The sequence below is a fragment of the Lasioglossum baleicum genome, chromosome 12 (assembly GCF_051020765.1).
Source record: "Lasioglossum baleicum chromosome 12, iyLasBale1, whole genome shotgun sequence".
Lineage (NCBI taxonomy): Eukaryota > Metazoa > Arthropoda > Insecta > Hymenoptera > Halictidae > Lasioglossum > Lasioglossum baleicum.
The window spans coordinates 11,916,755-11,942,386 of NC_134940.1; the positions used below are offsets into that span (position 1 = coordinate 11,916,755).

Below are 25,632 nucleotides of genomic sequence, written 5' to 3' on the forward strand. Positions count from 1 at the left end.
TTTGAAGTATATTTCAACTGGAGACACTTGAAATAGTAGGGAGATGTTGGCAATAATATTGAAAAATCACACACACACATTCGGAGTGCAAAGGGTTAAAATAGTGGAGACTTTATTGTATGTAAATCAAAATTTGTTGGGATCCGCAGGGTACAAAAGGGTTGCAGAAGTGATTGAGCTAATAAATCTTGTCACATTTCGATTTTTATATTCTCAGATAAGTTTTAGTCAGGCAATTCGAATTTTCCATTTAATAATTATTAAAATAGTGAATACTCTTTTGCATGTAAATCAAAATTTGTTGGGATCCGCAGGGTGGAGAGGGTTGCAAAGTGATTGAGCTAATGAATCTTGTCATTTCGATTTTTATATCGCCAGGTAAGTTTTAGTCGGGCAATTCGAATTTTCCATTTAATAATTATTAAAATAGTGAATACTCTTTTGCATGTAAATCAAAATTTGTTGGGATCCGCAGGGTGGAGAGGGTTGCAAAGTGATTAAGCTAATGAATCTTGTCATTTCGATTTTTATATTGTCTTTACAGTGTTCTATATTCGCGGACGTGCTTATCAGAGCCACAAGGATCGCCATTCAGACCTACTTCGAACGATTGCTAACCTAAGTTGACTGTCAAAAATTGAGAAATGAAATATTGCGAACCAGGCGTGCGCGGAGCCTTTTGAACATAGAATTCTACCATCATTCAAGGGTAATTTTAAGAACTGTAATTTGTCACCTGAAAAAATCGCTAGAGTGAGCAATGACTTGCAAATATAAATTATGGGATGAATGGATTAGAAAGAATAAGGATGGTTTACTTCTTAATGAAGCCGTAGTACAATCTCGAAACTCGCATAAGTCGGGCCGTAAACATACAACATGGCGCTCTGCCGCTTACGACGGAAAGTAGATCAATCTTTTATAGTCAAATACCGTTCCTGGAACTTGGAAGCTCGACGCAGCCTTTGAGCAAACATGTTTTGCTACCAGTGTTTCCAGAGACTGACAGTATATTGCTCGATAAAATGCAATCGCGTAGTATCAACCAATTAGGAAGATAAATACTTCCTGTCTTCATTATAGATCGAGGAAAAAATTAATCTGGTCAAGACGTCGCCATCATGTAACCATTGTTACGTACTAATATACATTAAAAATTAGTCCGAACTGTAAAAATGCTTCGCATGATATTGCACGAAGTTTGGTATAATGAAAACTGTACTAGAATCAGTTCCTGTGCCTTCTGTCTGAATTAGGACAAGAAGATCTTGCTTGAACATCAACGGACAGCACCCTTAAACTTATCTGACTCACTATCCCCACTAATTTACGTCATGGATACCTAAAATCCTCAATCTACTCCTAACCTAGCATCTCATCGATCGCCTAATCTGTCATGATTATGGACATTCTCAAAATCGGGATTCGAATGCTAAAATCAACATGCCAAAAAATCGTTGGAGACCTTCGCCGAAAAATCGCGTAACTTCTGATCCCTGCGGGTACGTACGTTGGAAACTGGAAACGAGGGAAAGTGTACAGGCAGGAAAGGAAAAGAAAGTCGTCGGTAGATCGTCGGTAAACATTTCTGTGCACGCGGTAAACGGGCCGGCACGCTTTCTTCCCACGCGACGTTTCTTACTCGACTCGTGGCTCGATCAATAACGGACGAGGTGGATAGAGAGAGAGAAAGAGGAGGGGAGTGGGTAGGAGAAAGACAGATACAGCAGGAGAGAGTGAGAGAGAGGGGGGAAGGGAGACAGAGAGAGAGAAAGGGTATCGATTGGTCGAAGCAACAATTATTACAAACCGATGCTCCGGCGTGCGTGGCAGAACGCAATAATTAACGCGTTCCCGCGCGAAACGCTATCGTTTAGCTGAGTGAACGTGATTAAATTAGAACGAACGAGCGCGATTCACCTGTCTCTACGTACGTGGTGGCGGCGCGGCGGCGGCTACGCCGAATCCTTGGGCCCTTGAAAACCGACACGCTCCCTCGGACCGTACGGGCACAATTAGTCGCGAATATTCAACGGCATTATCCGATCCCGAGGCACTAATAGTCTGCGGAGACTTCGGCGAGAATGCGCAGACTCGCGACAACTTACGCGGATATCCGCCGGTGAATTTGGTTTTAGGAGCCGGTTTTCGGACCATTAGGTACGTTAACAGCCCTTCGCAGAAATCGAATTTTCGAAGGTCCATTTAGATCTCGGCCACTCGAAAAGTCGAAATTATTTCTTGGTTAATTTATGTGGCAGGATGCTCGACTAGGTTAGAAGACAATACACATTGTAGATTTCGAAAATTTGGAAAGCTATTTGTAGATGGCATTTCGATTACTTCGGGTCCAGTTCGAATTTGTATTTGTATTTTACTGAACGTGCTGTATCCTGTACCATCGTATACATTTTCCTGTGACGGAATAATTTTTCAAATAACAATTTTAAGAACGAAGGAGGAGGTGGCTTTGTGAATGAAGGGTATTCGATGTTCCAAACAATTATTCATCCAATTTATACTATTTTCTAACATGATACACACATTTCTGAGGAGCACGAACAATTTTTTAAGCATTTACAAAGGAATTAGGGGGTGGGCGTGAGAATGAAGGGTGGTTGGCACACACTGGTCTAAGATTCGAAAAGCTGGTATAAACGATTGGTTCGTTGGACAGGAAGCGACTAGTTTTTTTTCCTAGGTTCCATCTCGAGGTTGTCTGTTCCTTTCCACCCCCTGTGACACGTACGCAACCCTCTACCCACCCCTATTCCCCTTTTCTCTTCAGGCACGGTGCACAGTGGCTGTCAAGGAATAATCACGATCCTCGTGCCGATAGTGTCCTGTATTTCCAACAATTGATACGGCTCTTTCTCTCTCCCTCGCTCTCACCCTCTCTTTCGTTTTCTCTCTCACTCTGTCTCGCCCTCTCTTTCTGTCTGTACTTGTATAGAGAAACTGGTATCCCGCAGACAGTGGCGGGAACCTTCGTTTCGTTGCGTTACACGCGCTGAATTACACCCAGACAGGATATCAATACGACTGCGGTTCCTTAAACGTCACCCCCTGCCGTGTCCGCGTGAATTGCACGATTTCAAATTCCCGCCATTTACCTCTACTGCTACCCTCTATTCTTCTAACTCACCTCGAACTATATTCTACCCCCAACTTCCGAAAAAATGTTTAAACTGCTAATTAGAGACGGCTTTACTCTAGAAAGACAATACGTCATGCAAAAGGTTCACTCCTTTAAGAAATTGGCCATGTTCAAATTATTGTAACTTCCTAAGAAAACGTCGCAGAATATTTGTTCTGGTCTCATTGCAAAGCTCGAACCATCTACTTTCGAAACCCATTAGTCGTTTTTCTAAAAAAAATTTTTTGCACTATGTAACGGGTGGGAAAGTGAACATACTTTCTTTGTCTCGAAAATTTTGCAAATTCAGACATTCGTACTGACGTTAAAAATTTACGAAGAACTGCTACGGCTTAATTCGTACACCTAATAGTACAGTACACAGTAGTACGTCTATCATGTATTATTTTATATCGATGCATTTACATACGAAAACAAACACTCGCATTTACAGGAACGAATAATATAAACTCATCCTCGTTCCCCATATAATTTAACTTGAACAACGTTCAGTGGAAGTTTTTCCCGCAAATATTTTTCAACCAATCGCACAATCATCTCTGAATATCAATGAAGGAAGACCCTCGAATCAAATTAATTACTTCATTCTCCGGGTCTCCCTCGAAAACGTGAATTTCACGCCAGCAGAAACGATGCAAGGCGGATCGATCGCGATCAAGCTTAAATTTTGTTTCAACTCGAGTCCTCAAATGACTGTTTTAAAGGCTCCTACACGATTCGTTGTTTTTCCACGAACGCGCGGCTTCAAGTGTCCACCGAATTACCCAGAAATTCCCGCGGCGGCACTCGGCAGTAATTAAATCTCTCGTAATGGCGCGGCTCTAGTGGCTTAATTTCATTTCTTCCCGCCGTTGACTTTCCCCGCGATCCTCCCCTCGCGATCCCTGTCGATCTTTTCATCCGATTCTACCGCGGATAACGAAATTCCTTATCGCGATTAATTCCCTGCCAATTTGACGTTCGCGCGACCATTTTTGCGACGTTAATTCCATCCGGTGAATGTCGTCAGTTCGGATCGGCAATTAAATCGTCAGAATGCGGATCTCATAGATTGACATCTTGGGTCTTGTGAAAATCCATTGAAAAAATGCCGTATCTTCATTAACGTTGTTTATAATTATTAAAAGTTATTTTAAAAAATGTGTATTATATATAATTAATGCAGAGAATTCTTTTTCTGCATAAAAATCCGCAGAAATTGATGGTTGAACTACCATCTAGTTTCTGATTGCAGAGAACTGTTGCATCGTTTATAATTTTCTATAATTGTTTCGTAGAAAAGTACAATTAGGCAGAGAATTTTTAAATTGCTTAAAAATCCACAGAAATGATTGATTGAAAGATAGAAAAATCAAATGGGTAAAATTAAGGTTTTTATATAAGGGTCTTGGAAGAGCGTCCGAATTAGTTAATCCATGATTTTTTCGAAGAAGAGAGAAAGAAGGGGCTCGGATAATCGAGCGGAAAATAGAAGCGGAACGCGAGAAAGATCGAGCGGCGTTAACTGGGCTAAGGTCAATTCGCGAACTATTTGGCATAGTTCCAAAGAGCCGAGGAATACGCTCCGACTCGATTTTCCCTTTTCCTCGTCGGATGTCCACGTTATTTCCATATTTATCCGGCGATCGAATCTGAAGGGTGGATCCGCTCTAACCGCGGGCAAGCCGCTCCGACAACACTCATTCTCTTCCATACTGTTAGGAGATCGAATGATTTCACGCTACGCGGAGTTTTTAGAAACTTTGACAGGTTATTACAGTGTCCGAATCCTAAGTTGTCAATCTAAGAAAATATTCATAAATATATATATAACACTCCTTTAAGAATGTATTTTGTAATTGGACGATTGAACGTGTGCCTGGAAAAATGGTCGTTGAATAAAAATTTTTTTAAAATATGAGTATGTTACGTATGTGAAGCTTACAACCCTATGAGGGCTGAAGAAAATCCTTTCACACCCTACGAATCGTAATGAAGTTTGCTGTACACGAGTATATTACGACAGAAATAAATACTCCACTATAAACGTGAAATTGTGTCACCCATACATGATCAACGAGGCAGTCGTCATACTAAAGAGCATACCAAGAGCTATAAAACGACGTATCACAGAGATAAATCGACTGCGATAGCGACGCAACAATAAAACACGAAGAAACCTGCGCACGAGCTCGTTAAAACAAAGAGCACACACCCCGGTATGCTAACAAAAATAATTAAAAATAGAAAACAGAAAAAATGAAGTAATTCAAAGCAATCTAGGAAAGGAGGACATTCCATAGTCACTATAAAAAAATTCGACAGCAGAATCGTATCGAGTGCAATGATGTATATTGTTAGGTGAACATTTTCATGTAGATTTTTGTTTCTAATTGGTTTGCCGAGGAATTCTTCTGTTTCAGCGGAGGATCGGATGGCTTAACGAGTGTTTCTAGATGGCGTGGACAGTGACGCGAGAGACAGTAATGGCCAGGAAAGTAGAAACGTCTAAATATTAGCAGGCAACGGTGGAAATCGGAGCGCGGCGGCTTGCTCCGGTAACGTCGTTGGGAACTATGCCAAATAGTTTGCAAACCGGCGGCCGTAACTGCGACGAACCTGTCATTAAAGGAGGCATTAAAAGACAACGAAGGAACGGAGGAATGACGGCGCGCGGAATTTATGCGCGCCGCTGCTCACTCGATACCTCGTCGAACCATCGATATCGCCGCCATTCGATTCCGCCGCGTAAAATTCTACAATCCCCGAGTTGCTCGCCTGGCAACAACCTTCAAAATATTTCCACCGCGATATATCGAACCTATCCTCCATACCTATCAGCTGCTACTATTTCTGGGGAAGTACTGCCCACAATTTTCTATTCCCTCAATTTCATTTTATACGCTTCACTTGCCTCTGTTGCTCTTCACTGGAGCAATTCCATAATTCTTCGATTTTATATTCGATTTGACCAGATTGGTGGTACTTTCGAATTAGTAGAAATAATTTCCTATTTCTTCAAGTTTATTTTTTATATTTTTACTTTCCATTGAAAGGGTTCGCAGCAATTCTATGCTCCTTCGATTTTTCGGTGTGGGAGGCATATTGAGATTAGTGGAGGGAATTTTATACTTCGCGAACCTCATTTTGTATATTTTATTTACCATTGAAGTCCCTCGCAGAATTCTGTACTTCTTCGATTGTATACTTGATTTTCTTAAATTGGTGACACTTTCGAATTAGTAAAAACAATTTCCTATTTCTTCAATTCTAGTTTTTATATTTTTACTTTTCATTGAAAGCGTTCGCAGTAATTCTACGCTTCTTCGACTTTTCGGAGTGGGAGTTACTTTGTGATCAGTGGAGGGTATTTTATACTTCGTGAACTTCATTTTGTATATTTTATTTCCCATTGAAGTCCCTCGCAGAATTCTGTACTTCTTCAATTGTATACTCGATTTTCTTAAATTGGTGGCACTTTCGAATGCCGGCGGCACACTTTTCGTTCAACGTTCGATAACGCAACAAAAACAAATCATACAGTGACCGCCGAGGGCTCATTTGAAAGCTGAGAAATCAATCTTCAAATCGACGTTGATGTCATTCCCTAAAAAATGTTTAACGCCTGTACGAACGTTTGAATTAGCAAAATTTTCAAACAAAAGTGTTTCACTTTGTCACCTGTTACGTAGTTTAAACAATTTTTTGAGAGAAACGAATAACGGGCTTCGAAAGTAGAATGTTCAAGCTTTAGAATGAGACCAGAGCGAATATCCACCGACATTGTTTTCAGGAAGATTTACACAACTTCGAATACAGCGAATTTTCGAACGGAAATTTAGCGGTCCTTTAATGTCGCACGTCGGTGTGTAACGTAATGAAGCGAAATGCGAAGTTCGAAAAGTATGATCAACATGTACAGAGAGTTAATTTCAAATTGGAAGTAACACGGCTTCCCTTGAGTAAACTACGAAGCATTGCCATTGACACGTTACCAACGAAGTCACACTGCCGTCGTTCCCCCAGTCACAATCCATCGAAACATGGAGGAGACAGTGGTGGGGTTACTAATAAGGTAGGCGAAAAGAAGAAAGGGGTCGAACTTAATCAGACAGGGTCGCGTGTCCCTGATTTTTCGCGTGCACGTGGAGAAAAACGCGGAGATAGCGTGGGTGGCGTGCGAATGGAACCAACTAGAGCTGGAGAGGAGGTGGGATGGAGAGAGAGAAGGGCAAAGAGAGGGAAAGAGAGAAACCAGAAGGCTGACGGAGGAGGGGGAGGTGCAAGGGGTGAGTTGCAACCCCTAGCGCGCGTCAACCGCCATCGCCGGCTATCGATCCGTCTTGAATAATTTCGCGGCAGGTTCCTTCCCCCGCGCGCGGTTCGATTGCGACTACGATCGCGAGCACTTTCGAGAATGGCCATCGATATTGTCCGTTTCCTCATTAGCGTTTCCACCCCCCGTCGCTGGGACACAAAAATCCGACCCCCAACCCCCTGGCTCCCTTTCGCAGCCCTTAACGATGCCCATTGCCTCCGAGGCCCGCCAGGCAACCAGCAAATTTCATCGGTTGATCCTTTGAACGCTGTTTCCTTCTTTTGCCTCCGTTTTATTTTTTTACCACGACCCTCGAAAAGGAAATACTGCGGCTGACAGTGCTCCTCGGTGGAAAGTAACGAGGACATTCTGTGCCCGAGGATCTCGCGAGCGTTCAACAGTGCTGCTGAAGAACGTTGTTGCTACCGTGTCGGCGTTGGATAATTTTCTTTCTGGTGTTGTATTCCAATTTTTTAGGGGTTGTGCGAGAAACTCAGCACACCTAACAATTTTGTGCTTACTTGAATAGGGTGATTCCTGAGGATATTACGAGTAACTTTTTCCTTTGCGAAAATATCCTCCGCGGCTTCGTTAAGGAGTTATTCACGAAAAACACGGACCAATTAGAGCGCGGCTACAGCGAACGGACCCCGGCTCAGCCAATGACGACGTCACGCTCAGCGAGACCTATCGCCGAGCCGCTATCCGTCTATCGTGCTCTGATTGGTCCGCGTTTTTCGTTAATAACTCGTTGACGAAGCCGCGGAGAACATTTTCACAAAGGAAAATGTTTCCTCGAATGATCTCAAGAATCGCTGATTCGAAAAAGCAAATGGCCTTCAGAACGAGATGTTGTTTGTTTAGTAAAATGTATACCTTCGAGAAAATCATTTTGTACAAGTTTTATTAAAACAGACAGGTAATATTGATTTAACGTGATATTTGATATTGTCCCATTCGAATGGCTCACCCAGTAGATTAATCCCTCTTTATGTAGTTATAAATTGAATATATATTAACGGGTACAATTCGAATTCGTACAAACACCACGATCTGTGCATAAAATTTGGAACACAGTTATGCATTTACAAAAAAAAATTGGTACGTACAATTTATAGCAGTGGACATATTTAAAAAATTTAAGAACATCAACCTATAAGTTTCAGTTCAATAAAATAATTAAAACAAGAAAGAAATTTGTATGTAACCTCTGTGTCTTGGAATCGACGTAGACATTTTTTATTTTGCATAAAGATCCGCAGTCCAGTGATGAAAGTTTAAAGAAATCGACTACGAATGTGGCTGTCGAACGAAACTGGGTCGAGAAGTTTAAAGTTAGAGACGTCCCATGGATAGAATTTTGTTTTCGCAAAAATCGGTCATTGGCGTAGCTTTAGAACTAAATTGGGCCAAGAAGATTCAGCCTAATAACGTACTGTAAGCAGAATTGTGAACAGTAGCATAGAAACGTTATGGATAAAAATTAACGACATTTATTTCAAGAGTATCAATTCCAGGGCCTATTTTAATCAATTAATCTGCAACTTAATTGTAGAACATGCAATCACGTTGATCAGTGTCAAGTTAAAAAATGTGAAATCTCTGTTTGAGGCGGATGGGTCAGACGAATAACTGTTAAAATTGAAGCGAGTTTGACGGACAGTTACCGAGGACAAAGTGTTACAGAAGCTTTTCCAAGCTTGTTTTCCAGCACCCCCGTTGGTCGCGGGGGTGAATCGAGACAGGTATCGCGGGGTTGGTGGTATCGATCAAAACGCGAGTTAAGTTATACAAGACTTACTTTAAAAATAGCCTGTAGAGTACGGCGCTGAAGGTCTGTGAAAACCAGGCGCGGTTTCTTGGGGGCGGGCTGTTGGTGTTCTGCCTGGCTCGCCATCTCGTCTTTCCTCTTGCATGCTAAAATTCAAGTCAGCTTTTAGTCGATCATCGTAACTCAGGCTCTGACAACGATTTACAAGAATTACAGTCAAAAGAAAAAAAGAACAGAAGCAACACAGGCGGTCGCAGTAAAGGAAACAGGAACCCACCCTCCCACCCCCGCCGGGAAAACTCGATTAATGACACGCTCGGAGAACACACTATCTACATAACAATTTCTTTTCCCAACTTTTAAATTGAAAACTCTTGCCATTTAAAAATTTGATTCAGGCTCCAGCTGGATTTAGATTCTATTTTTCAATTTTCTAACAGAGGTTGTTCGTAATACTGTTTATGTTTCAGTGAGAAGATCAAAATGGATCCAAAAGTTTCTGTAACTCAGAGCAATATATCTTGTCATTATCTTCACAATAAAAAATAATGTAATTTATTTAGGAGACTAGAATGAAGAGTGGGGCTCCAACAAAATAAGCTACGAGTTTTCTCAACTTTTCTGAATTTTTACAATGCAATTAATTTGCCCGTACAATACAAGTAACACAGTGCACATAAGAAATAATAAAGAAGACCACAGTGACACACAATTAGGCCGAAAAGCCAAGAAACAGCAAAAGACTGGAGTTACTCTAGTTGTCGCGGGAAATTCAAATCATAAAGACGAATGAAAATGGAGAAACGTAAAGAAGTAAATCTGAACAACACACAACCGTTTCGATTACATATAAAAAATCAACTCTTCGATCTACACAAATCAATTTCCATTTCGCAAAGAATTTAGAAAAACGAGGGAAAGACCGAAAAACCGGAAGTTGAAGATCGCAGAGCTCGGAACCGGATGAAGATGTTTGCAGCGGACGCGAGAAGGTGCTAATTGGTAATTAGTCGTTGAAAGCCCGGTTAGAAGGAGAACTAGAATTCGATTGGCCAGTGCTCTTCCCATTAAATACTTTTTCGTCGGATTCAAATGGACCGAAGAGAAGAAAAAGAAAACTGAACCGGAAAAAGAGGAGTAAAAAAAGAGAAGTTCGGGGAGAGGGGAGAAGGGATCGAAGAAAAATTTCTTTCCCTTCCCCTCGACCCCCCCCCCCAAAGTTCCAATTAAGACGCCTCTGTCGCGAACGAAAGGGAAAACGGTTTTCAACGTAATTTAATCGTACTTACGTGCGCGTTGTGGAATCTGTGCAGCTGAAAGCAGAAAAAAAGACGAATGTCATATCATATAGCCAATTTGTCACGTTAACCTTTTTCCGACGAGCTGTTAGACCCGCGGAAGCCGGTTACCTTCGGGCCTTGCGGGCGCGGAGACCAGGCCGCGTGCAAGCCGAGTGCACGCGGTCCGCCCGAGACAATACGAGACTCGAAGATTCGACGATTTCCTCACGAAAGCTAAAGGTTCGGGCGCCAGGCACCGCAAGGATGCCACACGAAACGCAAAACTCTGCTCGAGCTCGGAGACGCCGAGGTCGAGAGCCGAATCTTCGAGATACGCGGATCGAAAATGACGTCACGACTAGGCCAGATGGTTCGAACACGGGGTGACTAGGACAGCCCTCTCGGCAGGACGGATCTCACAGGGAAGCGAATAATTCGACTACGATATTGTCTCGAGCTATTTATTGTATCATGACACCAAATCGAGTCTCGACCCCCCGCTTTCCCGTTTCAAGGGGGGGGGGGGTGAAAATCAATTTTCATTATTTCTTTTTTGTCTCAACTTTAACTTTGATACTCGACTCATCGATCGTTGGAAACAAAACTATCGTATTACTATTTCGTCGAAGAAAAGAAACGAAAAGAATAACAAAAACATAGTGTCTCGAGTTATACAGATACACATCGATCAGTACTTAGAATTAGTATATGTATATAAACATAATAATAATAATAATAATAATAATAGATAGAAACATATGTATATGTTCAAAGGGCAAAATTAACATGTACACAAGTCACTGGAGTGAAAATAATTAGGGGTTCGGGTTGCATACCACGAATATTTCCAAACTGATATTAATATAGATATAATATGTATATAATAGGTATAATATATATAGAATAATATGTATACTACAGCTGATAAACATCTCACTAAGGGGTACCAAAAAAACGGCAGAAAAATGGGGGTTGGTCTTGGGGCTTGGGTCTATGGCAAAAATTGGGTGTCTATGGGGTTTTGTGGACGGGGTTTTATAGGGGGGGGGCGGACGTGTGACGATGCAAGAGTGTCGAGAGATGCATTCCCTTGGAGAAGCGAGAGTCTTTTTGGTTTTCGCTGTGTTTATTTCGTGTCTTTCGAGTGAGTGGTATATGTGCTGGCTTGTTTCGAATCTGAGTGGTATTTATGTCTTGTTTTCTTTTTTCTTTTTTTTTTTTGGGTCGCCCAACCCGCGTCTCTCTGGTTTTTTTTCTTTTTTTTCCCCCAGCCGGTTTCTCTTCCCGCTCTTTCGCGTTCCGTTGTCGTTGGACGAGCTCCAACGAGCAATTTTTCCAGCGGGAAAAACCGACGAGGATTTAAACCGAGCCACCGAGAGTAGACTCGAACTTGCAAAATAATACGACCCATTAGGGGTGCTTAATTTTTTCCAAAGGGAAACACCGACACTGAGCTTTTAATTGGCTGCTCGCGCCATTCCGCCATGCTTCTGTTCTTGTTGCGCGGTTGTTTCTGAACGAAGCTTGGCTTTCCGATTCGGAGGGGATCAGATCGACCTTGAGAAACTTTTTCTGGTCACCGAGGCCTTAAGCACCTGAGCTTTCTATTTAAGAAATCGTCAAATTCGCGAGATATCAATTTTCCAATTAAGAAATCAGCAAGCTCGCGATGTAACTATTTATTTTTGAATTCTGCGGGCTGGAAAATTTGTAAATTTTAGATCCCCGATTCTTTAATTGAAAAATAATTTCGTTTTATTGTTGGATGGTTTTGCAATTTCAATGTCTGTGATACTGCTTTCAAGTTCTCGACCCGTTGATTTGCACGCCCTCAGGCTTTCGATTTCCTAATCAGAACGACCTCAGGTTCCCAATGTTCCATTTAACATCTTCCAGTCTCTAATTCCCGAACTAGAGCGTCTTCAAGTTCTCAAGTTCTCCCACTTTCCTAATTAGAACGCTATCAAGCTCCTGCTTTCCGAATCAGAAAACCTTCGTGGCAAGTAACACCCGAACTGGGGCATTCTCGGGGCCAAATTGCAAAATTCTCAGCTTCTCAACTTCTCAATAAACAAACATCCACTAGGTGCAACCCTTCAACAAACAAGAAAATTTTGCATCGTACCATTGCATCTATACAATATGTACCAAAAGAAGAAATTCAATGAATAATATTTTAGTACGATGTTAAATAACGTTCTTTCTGAAAGAAAGTTCTCAATCAATGCTAATCAACGATTGAAAACTTTGTTTTATGTACATAATTTTGATTAAAAATGCTAGTACAATCAAATCGAATAAACTTGGCTCTTCTAAAAGAACTGAACATAAATAATAATCATTTTTTAATCATTTCAAACACGATAGAAAAATTGAAAGAATTTATATCCAACCTATTAAAATTGTTAAAGCAATAAAAATTATTCGTACTGCAGCTTCTTGTAATTGATGCAACAAATATCTATTTCCAATAATGAACGCTTTCGCGAACCAATAAATGCAATATTGCAAAAACAGACAGTATAAAAATTCGTCGAGAATGCGAGAACATTATCTGGCAAAAGTATCGACTATTCACCATCGATATTTGCTGGGATAAGAGCACACGTGACGAGACAAAATGGAAATGGCGACGACAGGCCGCGGCCATTTTCGCGAATCCTTTTTCCCCATCGCGGAACGAGTGCATCACGGGATTCGAATTTAATGCCGTTCGCGGGCCGACCATGCCCTTTGAAATAATAACGATCGCGTTTTCGATTCGATCCCGATATTAGCGCGAAATTGGAACGTAATCACTGCCCGGTCCTTTGTGCGGCATAATTGCGGATCAAGAGATGCGCAGCGCAATGAACGAAAAAAAGGGAAGAAGAGAACAGACACGAGAGAATAGCAAAAAAAAAAAGAAACATTTACACTCGTCCATCGTTTTCCCAGGCACCGTCTCCCACTCAACAGGCCGATATTAGATTAAATAACTCGTCAATTTTCTCTTTGTCGGCGCCGATCGGACCCTTGAAACTTGGACATCATTTAAATTTCTCGATAATTCCCGCCTTTTCCCAGCCGGCGCGCCCCGGGAATCAGCCGAATCGAACGTGCGGCTGATCGCCATTTTTTTCGGACCTTAATTGCCCCTTTCGATTCTCGATTTTAATGCCGCAATCGTTTTATGAAGAACTGGCTCGTGGACTGCCTATTCGAATCCTCACTGATCAGTTCTGATCATTTAATTGGAAATTAGGTACTACAGAATTGGGCATAGGCTGCAGAACATGGCGAAATAGTAATAATACTAAATGCACGAAAAATCCATCTTGTTCGACACTGTCCAACCAAGAAAAATACCCTCCGTGATGAAATAAGATCAAGATATGGGATGGCAAGAGGGTGTCAGCGAAAAAAACAAACCCCTCTAAAACTTTCACAAGATCGTCGTCCCTAGCCTTCAACGGTTACCAACAACCAACACATTTTCCTCGAAAAAACAACCCCCTAATGTTCACACTCTAAATATTCTACCAACGGCTCTGTACACACCCTCACTTTGAAGCTCGAACAAAAATGTACCTTATTGGATCGTACAACCACCAAAAATGTCCACCGCGAAGAACTAACAATAAGAGCGTGAAGGGGGTGGCAAGGGGGTGAAAAAATTGAAACGAGACGCGTCGGTAAGTCGATTGTCACGGCGATCGAGCCTTTCCCGGGGGTGGAAAGCCCCGAGGGTAATAATGAACGCGTCAATTTTCCGTCTCTGCCCGCCTGTCCACCCCCGAACCCACCCCTCTCGTCCCTTTCGCAACCCCTTGCAGCGGCGGTATCCGCGGCCGGGCTCTCGATGTCCCTGTTCCCGGTGCCATTTTTTTCGCGAGCTTCCTTTCATTCGCTATCGGCCGCTTGCTAATGGCACGCGATTGCCTTTTCAACCCCCTCCCCCTTGCCCCTCGTGCCGCCTACAACCCCCTCACCAACTCGCCGGTGTCTTCGTCCCTTTGCCAGGCAACCACCCCTTTCAGCCACGCGCTGGCATTTCATTTTCGTGGATCGAGTGCCTCGAATAGAAAATTCTCACTCACGTTGGAAACATTTCGACGATGAATTCTCCGGGGGGGGGTTGGCTATTCAAGATCGCTCGGCAGTCGGTCATTTGGGTGAACCGCGTCCTAGGATCACCCCTCGATCGCGTGGATCCGGATCGAAACGCTCAATTATAACGCGATCGATATCCGTTTGATTTTTCTACGGGATTCGAGTTTTTCCTTTTTTTTAAGGGGGGAAGGGGTGGAATCGACAGACTGCATGATACCTGCGATTTTATGGTTCCGTTTACCTTTACATGTACGATCCTCCGAAAAAGGACTCGCAAGATGTTCCATCGTGCTCTTTTTGTTCGTTCGCATTACATGATTTTGTTTTCTATGTGGGACATTGATTTAATTTGTTGAAGAGCATTGGAAATATCGAAGAATTATTTTTCTTGAAGATATTGGGCTAGATGACCTGTTTTACAGGTTGCTCACTTCTTCTTTTATGCATCAAAAATAGAGAGGATGGTGCTTGATCATTTTTCCTTGAAGAAACTAAAGAGACAATGTATTCCAAAGGATTTTATTCATTGAAAATGGGGGACAGAGTGTCCGATCATTTTTCCTCGAAGAAGAAAAGTGGACAATGCATTCCATAAGCTTTTATTAATGAAGAATGGAGAACAGGGTGTCTGATCACGAAGAAAGTAGGTGGACAAATGCAAAATAGCGATTGTGCGGTAAATCCGAGGTTATTCCAGCAATAAAAATCTATTCCCGGATCCGGAGAAGACGCGAAGGGGGAGAACAACGCGAGTGTGACAGCGGGGCCGGGGCGGTCGGACAAGAGGACTTGTTAAAATTGTCAGCCGGAAGTCAGACACAGCCCGGGACGTGTATCCATCGTCAGAACTCGAAATGGATGCGAAGCAAGAGCCGGATGTCACCGGATCGATCGCCGTTGGATCCCGAGGAGTAAACGCGCGCGGGCAAAGTGGGCCAAATCCAGTCGGGCGCGACGCGCGATAAAGCATTAACGAGCCTCCTAACGTTCGCCGGGGCAGGCTAAAATCTCGGGCTGGCTTTTTTCCGAAAATCATCCGGCCTGACACTTTGTGCACAGAACCTGCCACTCCGAAAGGGAACACCTTTGACGGAGATCTGCTCGCCCGGAAAAATTTCATCGGCCACAGCCTGACGACAACGCCTCTCTGATCGAACCGTGATGGACCACACCGTGTGCTACAACGAAACCTGGCCACGTGTGACCCCCGAGAACTGCTATAATCTGATGTTAGAGAGGCTCGGGTCATTTTTCGAACACCTGTTCTCCGCTTTTTTTTTTCTTTGGAAATCTTCGAGGTTGTGAAAATTGACATGTTACATTTACATATTATCATACAAACTAAAATGATCAATCCCTCGAATGGCGACTCTGAGGCGCCCTAGAAGTTGCTACACCATTATTCAATGTTTATCCCGTATTTAATAAATTACTAATAATTTAAACATTTTGTGAGGCACTAAAATTAAAATGAAAATACTCTTTAGTCAATAAATATCAAACGAAAAGAATGAAAATGTACCAAGTCGGAAGAAATATTATTTGATTCTTTCAGTAATAATAGTTCCAAGTGCTCAAGAAAATAAATAAATGTCCGCAGTGTAGCAATTATACAATCCCAATCTCCGTGTTTCGCCGTGTCCGGACTAGGCGGGAAATTCGAATGCGAAGAATCGCGCGAGTGTCCCGCACACCGGAAGTTCCCAGAGCGGAAAGAGGCCTCGTAATGGAGTGTCCGAGATCGAAATCGGAATTCGGAACGTGGCAGACATCTCCGAGGCTGGAACCGGGAGACCATAAAATCGGAAACTCCATGAACCAGCCCGCGGAATCGTCGGTGGAATCGGATTCACGTACGACGCCGGCCCCGTAACCGATGGCCAGGACCAATCAAAAGGAAGTTTGTCAGAGAGTATGCGAGTGCGGCACGTAGGCGTGTTGTTCATATAAGCTCCCAGGATTCCGTCGCAGCCGACGGTCCTTCCGAATAACTCAAGAATGATTGCGTTTCGGCCGAGGAAACCTGCTGGCGTCACGTGGCCCCAATAGCTTCAGCTATATAATAAAATAATACACGCAGAGAGACGGCCGCGCATTTACATGGGCCACGTGAGCTCGATACTCTGGCCCTCCAACCCCCATTCAACCTCCGTAGATACACCGGGTGTGCACGGGGGCCGGTTGCACCATGGGAATTGCCCGACACCCTGTTTCCACCATCATTTTCATTTTTAAACGGTCTACGGTGCCACCATGCCTGTGTTCCTTGATGGAGACCGAGAAGAGGGTTCTCTGACACTTCCGGTAGACTCTGCTCTCAAGAAAATGTCAAGCAGTTAGATCGTTCTTCTTTTATTTCTTTAACAAACTTCACTCGAAAGCTGTCTGTATGTATATATTTTATTTTACCGTGCTCTTTGATATAGACCAAGAAGATATGCTATCACTTCCGGTTGAGTCTGGTTTCAAGAAAATGTCAAGAAGTCAGTATATATATATATATGTTCAGATCGTTCTCCTTTTATTTCCTTAACAAACTTGACCCCAAAGCTGGCTGCATATTTTTTAATATTTATATTATGGTGCTCTCTTAACTGTGCTCTTTGAGGCAGACCAAGACGAGGGTGCTCTGTCACTTCCGGTAGACTCTGGTCTCAAGGAAATGTCAAGAAGTTAGCATTCAGATCGTTTTTCTTTCATTTGTTTGACAAACTTGACCCCAAAAATGTCAGTATACTTCTTAATATTTATTATGGTGCTCTCTTAACTTTAACTATATACAATCATTATCCTGCTTCACAGAAGCAAAAGCGAACGAATAACCACATCCGGTAAAGAGCGAGTCTCGAAGTAAAAAGTGAAGGACTGTTAATTCCTTTTTTTCGGATGATCTTTCTGTCGATTAAAGATCGTACAGAAATGTTCCCATTGGTCCGAGGCTATTTATCGTAGCTGCCATTCATTCTAGAAATGGCGACTGAATGGACCACTTCCGGTTGAATCAACTCTCGCGGACGATACTTTTATTTTCAAGTAATTCGTTCTTCACTCCTTTTTTCGGATTCTCTCGCTGTTTTCTGTTCGGTTTCTCTCCGAGGTTCTTTTAAAATTCCAGACGACGTAACGAGCGCTGAAAACCGTCCGGCCGGAACCCGTTTTTCGGTTTCCTTTTCCTTCCCGTTTGCAATATTTAAACCGAAATTCGATCTCGCTATTTTTCAGCAAATTCCCAGCTTGCCCAGGAAATTGAATCTCGCTTCATTTCCGTTAATCCATCGACGGCAATTGCGCGTATTATCTCGATTTCGAAGTTTGTCTAACGCGATTCGACGAACGATACATCATTCTTCATACGTCATTCTTATTTTTAATAAAATCGTCATCGTCTCTTCCACGAAAAAAGGAAAATCCCTTAAACTCGTGTCTGTAGTTTTTACATCTTCAAATCGTTATTATTATGGTAGGAAGGAACCTATGCTTTCATTTGAAAGCAAACATGACATATTGTAAAATGATAATTTTGTACTATATAATACAAAATTTTAATAATGTGAGTTGACCCTATCAATATTAATTATTCTGTCTAAAATATTAGTAAAGATTGAAATGGACTGAAACTCCGTCCCTCTATTTTCATTTCTAATAAAATTATCACAACTCATGGTATTATTATTTTTATTTCTTATAAAATCACCTTCTATTATTTTACTTAAATAAATCATTTTAATGTATTCATAATCTACTTCGTCTTTTCCTCGGCAAAATTTCAACAATGCTAAACATGATAAATTGATCAATAACGACATGCAAAAAGAATGAATAAGAAGCTGAATGGTTTGAATGGTTCAGAAATGGTCTAAAATATCATTTAAAGGTACACCCTGTAGACAGGGGGATGAGGGTTCGGTGCAAGGGTGAACCTCGTCTCCGATAGTTCAGCCCCCTTCTCTTCATCCCCTTTTTTGCCTGATAGGCTCGCATTCCGATAGAGTCGGGACGCCCAGTTCTCCTTGGATTTTCTCGCTTCGCGCAGATTTATGAGAGCGATTCAATTTTATTGCTTATTGGCCGAACTCGCCGATATTCGCGGTGCTCCGACGCTCACTCGCAGAACCCCCACCCCCAGTTCCTCTTCGACACAGTTCTGCGACTTCTCCTCCGTCGTCATGTATATTTCCTTTTCGTCCTCTGTGTGCTTTCTCTCTTTCTGCCTCTCTCTGTATGAATACGACTTTCATGTCGCGGATTAGTTTACCTGAACACTCACCCCCATTTTTCGCACCCCCGTCGCTTAGCATCGATTCTTTTTATCTTTCCGCGCGTATGTTTTATCTCTCTTGTCGTCTGTATTTGTTTTCCTTCGTTTAGGTATTGTTTTCTTGGCCCAGATTTTTTTCAGATGCTTATTCAACCCCTTTCGCAACCCCCTGCCGTGACTGGTTCATTTGTTTTTGGGTCGAGGTATGTTTGTTTGATTGTTTACCGTTGTTCCTGGCCGTTTATTTTGGTTAGACACTAGCTTTTCGTGTCAGTTTATTTTTTGTGATAAAACAACCCCTTCTCGCACCCTTCCGGGTTCTTGTTTGATCTGTTTATGAGTGAATAATTCTTTTTTCATTTTTTCTCCCAGAGTCTATACATTATTTTCCGTCATTTAAATAAATTGAATTAAATTCTTCTTCGATTTACATCTGTTTGATAGGCTTCCATTACATGTACTATTTTTCACATTTCGGTCAAATATTATTTTCTCGTCTCACATTAATTTTTAGAAAAACTCACCCCTTTTTGTACCCTTCAATATTACCGTTAGATTCACTTTGATCTGAACGTCTGTCCATTTTCTCGTTCTCCGTCGTCTCTGTTTTCTTTTTATTCGTTTGAACATCATTTTCATCTCTGAAATTACTTCTGACGAAAACTCACCCCCTTCTTCAGCCTTGAATATAGCTACTCAATTTATCTTTGACTTCGTACAAACATCTTTTCACGTCTTTCACTATTAAAATAAATTCGCTATTTATATTCGTCCCTTTTCGTTTAAACGAAAGTATCCTACATAAAATTATTTCACCAGAAAAAAAGACCCAACCCCCGCCTGCACCAATTAAAAGTAGCTCCTCTCATCTTTCACCCCTACGTACATTTATTTTCTCATCTTTTGTGAATCGCATTTCTTTCATTCCGTCTGAATATAACCGTCTTGTCTCAGATTATCCTAGCTGAAAAACTCACCCTTTCCAACGAACCTCAAAGTGTCCCTTTGACATCTTTTTACCTCTGTGCATATTTATTCTACCTCATCTTTTGTGAACTCATGTCTCCCTACTCCCCGTTGAATGTAATTTCCCGAATCGTTTTAACTGAAACCCCTTTATCTTCCAAACTTTATAACTAAAAACAACCTTTTCGTGACTGCTAACAATCCTCCACTTTAAAATTGTCAGCGATACTCCAACTTTACTTTACTCTACATCCCTTCTCCGATTTTTTAACTATCCGCATAGACTATGATTCTGTTCAACAACTATTCGAAATTCTTCAAATATTCTCAAATTCACCAGCCAACCTCAATTAAAATCAACAACACTGTCTACTTATTCCTACACAATTTGCTACCTTATTTGCAACAAACTGGACTGAAATAGACATTTAATTGCTTTCTTAATATGTCGAATGCTTTCTTAATTGACGAAGAAAACTTTTATTTTACATAAAGATCCGTAGTTTACTTATTTAAAAAAGAACGACATTTCTACTCGGACCCCAACTCTTGCAACTAACGCAAAGAATTGTTCGTCTGTAAAAAGAACTGTCTACCCGTTATCGAAATCCACTTGCCAGCAACCTAAACAATATGAAAATTGCAATCAGAAGCGAACCTCCGTGTGGAAACAGTAAATTTTTGCTGGGGCCCTAAACAAGATTCGACTGGAGCGGATCCGGCTGGAGAATCCAATAGAGTCTATTTCCACCGTCATTTTCCTTGAGCCGAGAGAGAGGGAGAGAGCCCAGGGTATGCTAATTCGAGGAAATCAACGTCCATCGTCGGACGTTTCGAAAATATTGAAAGCTGTTCGCCCGGAGGGGCCGGAAGCCGGAGGAAAATCGGATACCGATCACTTTCGGTCCGCGGGATAGAATCGGACACGTCCGATCCGCATATTTTCGGTAATTAACGCTCCGCGGAGCTAATAATTACCGTCGATCGCTCGCAGCAACAATAACCCAGGCTTCGGGTCTCTCTCTCTCTCTCCCTCCAACCATCCATCATTATCGATTCATCGAGAGGAATCCGTTTCGACTTCACGGACGTCCATAGAATCTGATTCTCACGAAAGCTGATCGGCCATTTTTAACGAGCACTTACTCAAATCCGTCTGGCAAAATCCGCCCCAACAACTACCCATAAATCATGGATCGAATTCCAGTCCGATTGGCGCCGATTTTTCGAATCTCTCGTAGCAGGGAGTTCGAATTCCCCGGCGCGGGAGATTTGAATTCGCGCGCGAAATTTGACCGGTGAAAATCGTGGAACGCGTGTAGCTCGATGATCTCTGAAAGAAAGAATGATTAGTTTCATTGAATATTTTGTAAAGAGCTTGTTCATCGCTAACATTTTTGTTATAGTCGATGTTTAATATTGATTTTATTACTAGAAGAAGCTGAGAAGTTTGGCTCCCTTGCAATTCGTAGATTTTCGAGACTGTGATTTCGGACAGTGGTCGGTTTAAATCCTTTCTCTGTTGTTCTTTTTTGGGAAGAACGATGCTGAGGGTTTGGTGGGTTCGTAGAATGGTGGAATAACTAGTTAGATTGTTATTCGACCATCGACGAGCACCGGTCGCGTTGTTTTGTGAGAAAATATGGCTCGGTGTGGTTCGTTCCCCAGGGAATTGATCGATCAAAAACGATCGTTATTCGGTGTGTCGTGTAACTCTGATGTTTTCTGATTCTGGTTCGCTTCGACGTATTTCTCGGTCAATGGCAACCATTCCACTTTGGGACTGACACTTGCCTAGTCGGAGTTTTCCCTTCGATCGTTACAATTCACGTACAGGGCGCTCGGGAAACAATTATACATTTCCAATGTAAAATCAGCTGTGCAATTATTAGAGGTACCCATGAGTAATGTTCTCACAGATTGATTAACCTTTCAGCTACTGAACGCCACTATAGTAGCTATCAGTGACTACAATCGAATTAATTAGCATGGAAGTATGCTTATTGTGAAATGAATCATGTAACTAATTAATCTGCACCAAATGGTAAGAGAAGTAAAATTTTATTTAGGTAAACTTTACTTTACCGGACTCAAAATTTGTGCCTTTCTCCTATAAATTATGATGTATTTGGTATGTAATTCAGTAGATTTGTACCCGAGGCTGCTGCAGATCGAAGTTTCGATCCTGTAGGATCAGTGATTCGGAAGTTATGCTTGCTTAAAGTTGAGCAATCTACAGTGTTTTTGACAGGTAAGGGCGCCGCCATATTGGTTTGTAGTGACGGCGGTGCGCGGAGTGGTGGTTCTGCTCGGTAAGTGGCTCGCGGTCGTCACTACAAACCAATATGGCGGCGCCCTTCCCGTCAGAAACACTGCAGATTGCTCAACTTTAAGCAAGCATAACTCCTGAACCATTGATCCTACAGGATCGAAACTTCGATCTGCAGCCGCCCCGGGTACAAATCTACTAGATTACATACCAAATACATCATGATTTATAGGAGAAAGGCACAAATTTTGAGTCCGGTAAAGTAAAGAGCCTTTTATTTAAATCGAGACACAAGAATTACCTGTGGATACCCCTACGGAAAGTTTAGAAATTTTCCAGCTATTTTTTAACCGCCCTGTACATGCTCTTTTTGAAGATAGAATGAGTGATATAGATGTTTGATGTAGAATGTTCAATGGTTTGTGAGAATTCGAGAAACACGTCGTGATGTACAGTCGCATGACTAGCGACGTCGTCGGGCTTTTGGATGATCATGCTTTGTCTCGCAGGGTGTCGACTAACAATTACTGGTATCTGGCTTGAGTAAGGGCGAGAGGGGCCAAATAACTACCTGCGGAAGGACCTCAAAAATTAACAGCTAAGTAGAAGGGCACTCTCTGTATTACAGTGGATATCTAAGACTGGGATTTGTTCTGGCGGGGGATGTTCGGCTCGCAGCAAAATGCTCGCGGTCAGTAAGACAGCATTCGAGCCCGGACGTCGGCGACACTTTCCCATCGATCCGATCGATACATCGATACGTAATTACGTGTCTACGTCGGACCTCCAGACAGAAACGAAAATGTAAGATCGAAATATATGGTTGTATTCATAGCTTGCTTAAATTGGTTGTATGCTCGTCTGGTGTTCGTCGATTTTTTCAATAATTCTTCAAACGGTCCGTTTCATTTTTGAACATGAAAATAAATTAATCGGTCTAAATGAACAATAACAGATTTGTCCAACATTTTTGCAGTGTTCATTTCCCTTATTCGATAAAATTGAAGGAAAATGAAAATGAAGGGGTTGAAAGATCTAGGATCAGCAAGGTAAATCTAATGCAAGTTATGTAATATGTCTTTTAACAACAATTGGAAGTCCGTGGAACGACGTAATCAATAATTGAAAGTTTCTTGAACCGTGGAAGCAGGATAAAATTGAAGATTCATTTAGCAAATGGTGTTTGAGGAGAATCTCGTCAAGATTATTAGTGACGGATGATTCTCTGAAATAAAGGACACCGTCTTCGGACGTGAATCAATATTCATGCGGTTTGCTACGACTTCAAAGTTATAAATTGCGATGCCCTTCCGGTTATCGGAGACGGTCCATTAACGCGTGACGGCTGTTAATAATGTATTCGTCTAACGAATTTAGAATATTTCGTTCGCAATGAAATTTAGAATTCCGATAAATCCTGTGAAGGATTCGGCTTCTCGTTACTGATAAACCAAGTTTGATATCCCCCGGACGGATAAAAAAATTCTAATTGTATATCGCGGAGATGCTCGAATCCACGACAGAGCTTCACTGTCCTTTAAATTAGCAGACACTTGACGATCGAGCGAATCGTGCGGAATAGAACCGTCTAATTAAACCGTGCATTCGATGCTTTTATAAATGGCTGGCCACGGAACTGAATACTTTAATTAACTTCTACTTAAACTACACGCTACTCTCTACCGAATGGACACTATCGCTCTGGAGCGAGCTTCGCGAAATTTGTTGGCCGATTTTAAACGTTTCAACATATAAATACAAATCAAATGAATTGTAGCTTTATACAACGGACAATTTCTAGGTTCTTTGAGATTTTAGAAAAATCCGAGTGCAGGCAATGAGTTTCCCATATCGGAATTCTAAGAATATAAGCAGGAGTCAATAACTGAATAAATAGGATTCTATTTCATTTATATATATATCTAATTGATCATTTATAAATAAGACTCTGTGGTAGGTCACTCATTTATTTCATTGATACTTTATATATAAGACTCGGAGGTAGCTCATTTATTTATTTCATTGATACTTCATAAATAAGACTCTGTGGTCTGTCATTTATTTGAACAAGTTTGTTGCTATTGTAAAATTAGTGGCTTCAAACAATAAATAAATAAAGGAAGACCTAAATTTGCATAAAATCACTGAGCAATTTGAACAATTTTTATTGTTGTTCGGACAAAACTAATATTGGGAAATGTATGGATAGAAACAATAATTAAACGAAGGGAGATCGAACATTCCAGTCCTGATAAATTTCTATGAAACTCGTGAATAGTTTGGACAATTTCTAGTAGTCACATATTTTATTCCATGGGGCAATAAAAACAAAAATTGGAGCAATATGTAATCAAAAAGGAATCTGACTTCTCGGCCGTAGAAAATTCATATGAAACCAATTAACAGTTCGGTCACGTTTCAGTATAATTACAATTTGAATTCACACTGAAAATAAAGAAAAAAAACACCTAACCTTCCAGTTTTAATAGATTCGTATAAAATCAATAAGCATTAAAGCATTGAATACGAGCACCAAATGAGACAGATCAACAAGTATCTTCACAATTTCCATTGCGGTAACTATCACTAGTCCCATTAATAGTGCCAATAAATTCGTATAAAATCGACGAACACTAAACCAGCAAATACAAACAATAAACCATGGAAGATAAATTAATATCTTCGGCAATTTCCATTGCTGCGACAATTACTCTGCCACAATGGCGTCCAAAAAACTCTGTTGAACTCTGCAACAGTGGTGAACGGTTCATCCGGCGACCAACCAACAATGGTCTCGAGAAAAGTGAAAGATCGCTGGCTAAATTCGATCGATCGGTGGTTCGGAAAAGTGTCGCCGGCCTCCGGCGTGACAAGTCGTCTAAACATCGCTCAGATATGTACGTATTTTATTTTTCCCCGTGTACGTCTTCGTGTCGTATTCTAAGGACAAAGACGCGAGAGACAGAGAGGGGCACCGGAAACGAGGGCGTGTGTGTTTCGTGTGTTCCTCGTCCCCGTTTCCACGCCGAGGAATTTTCAGCAAGCAAGCAAGCAAGCAAACTTTCGTCTGTCGTCGTCGAATTTGTACGAAAGGATCGCGCCGTGTAACTAGGGTGTCCTGTATTTTCTTTTGCCTGTTCTCTCCTTCTCTTATATTTTTTTTTCATCTATATACGTATACCTCTATTCTCGACAGATTGACTCGTTCGATCAACTCTCACTCTTGGCAAATTTTTTTTTTTGTTTTCGAGTTTTTCGCATGCGAGCGCTGTTTTTTTATTCGGCTTTTCTCGGTTCCTTTCTGCCGGGTCTCGTCGAATTGTCGCGTTACGAATTGATCTCTACTGTTTTTTTTTTTTTTGGTTCTCTTTGGATTTCTAGTTTCGGTTGTATTTTTTTTTTGGTTTTTGCTTTTCGGGTGACGACGGTCCGCTTCGAGGGGAGAAACACGAAAGAATTCGGGGACACCCTATGTGTGACCCACGTGGCGAGATTGCGTTTTTCATTTTTTTTTCTGTTTTTTTTTTTTTGTTCGGATAGCT

General features: G+C 41.6%; 1 protein-coding gene across 1 annotated transcript in view; it reads right to left on the bottom strand.

Annotated features, from left to right (window-relative positions):
• Positions 1–25,632, bottom strand: part of LOC143214655 (uncharacterized) — a 118,550-nt gene that overhangs the window by 11,468 nt on the left and 81,450 nt on the right. Inside the window, exons 3-4 of the mRNA XM_076435972.1 lie at positions 10,515–10,538; positions 9,256–9,371 (exon numbers count right to left, since the gene is read on the bottom strand). Of these exons, the coding sequence (XP_076292087.1) occupies positions 9,256–9,371; positions 10,515–10,538 (140 nt within the window). The remainder of the gene's footprint in view (positions 1–9,255; positions 9,372–10,514; positions 10,539–25,632) is intronic.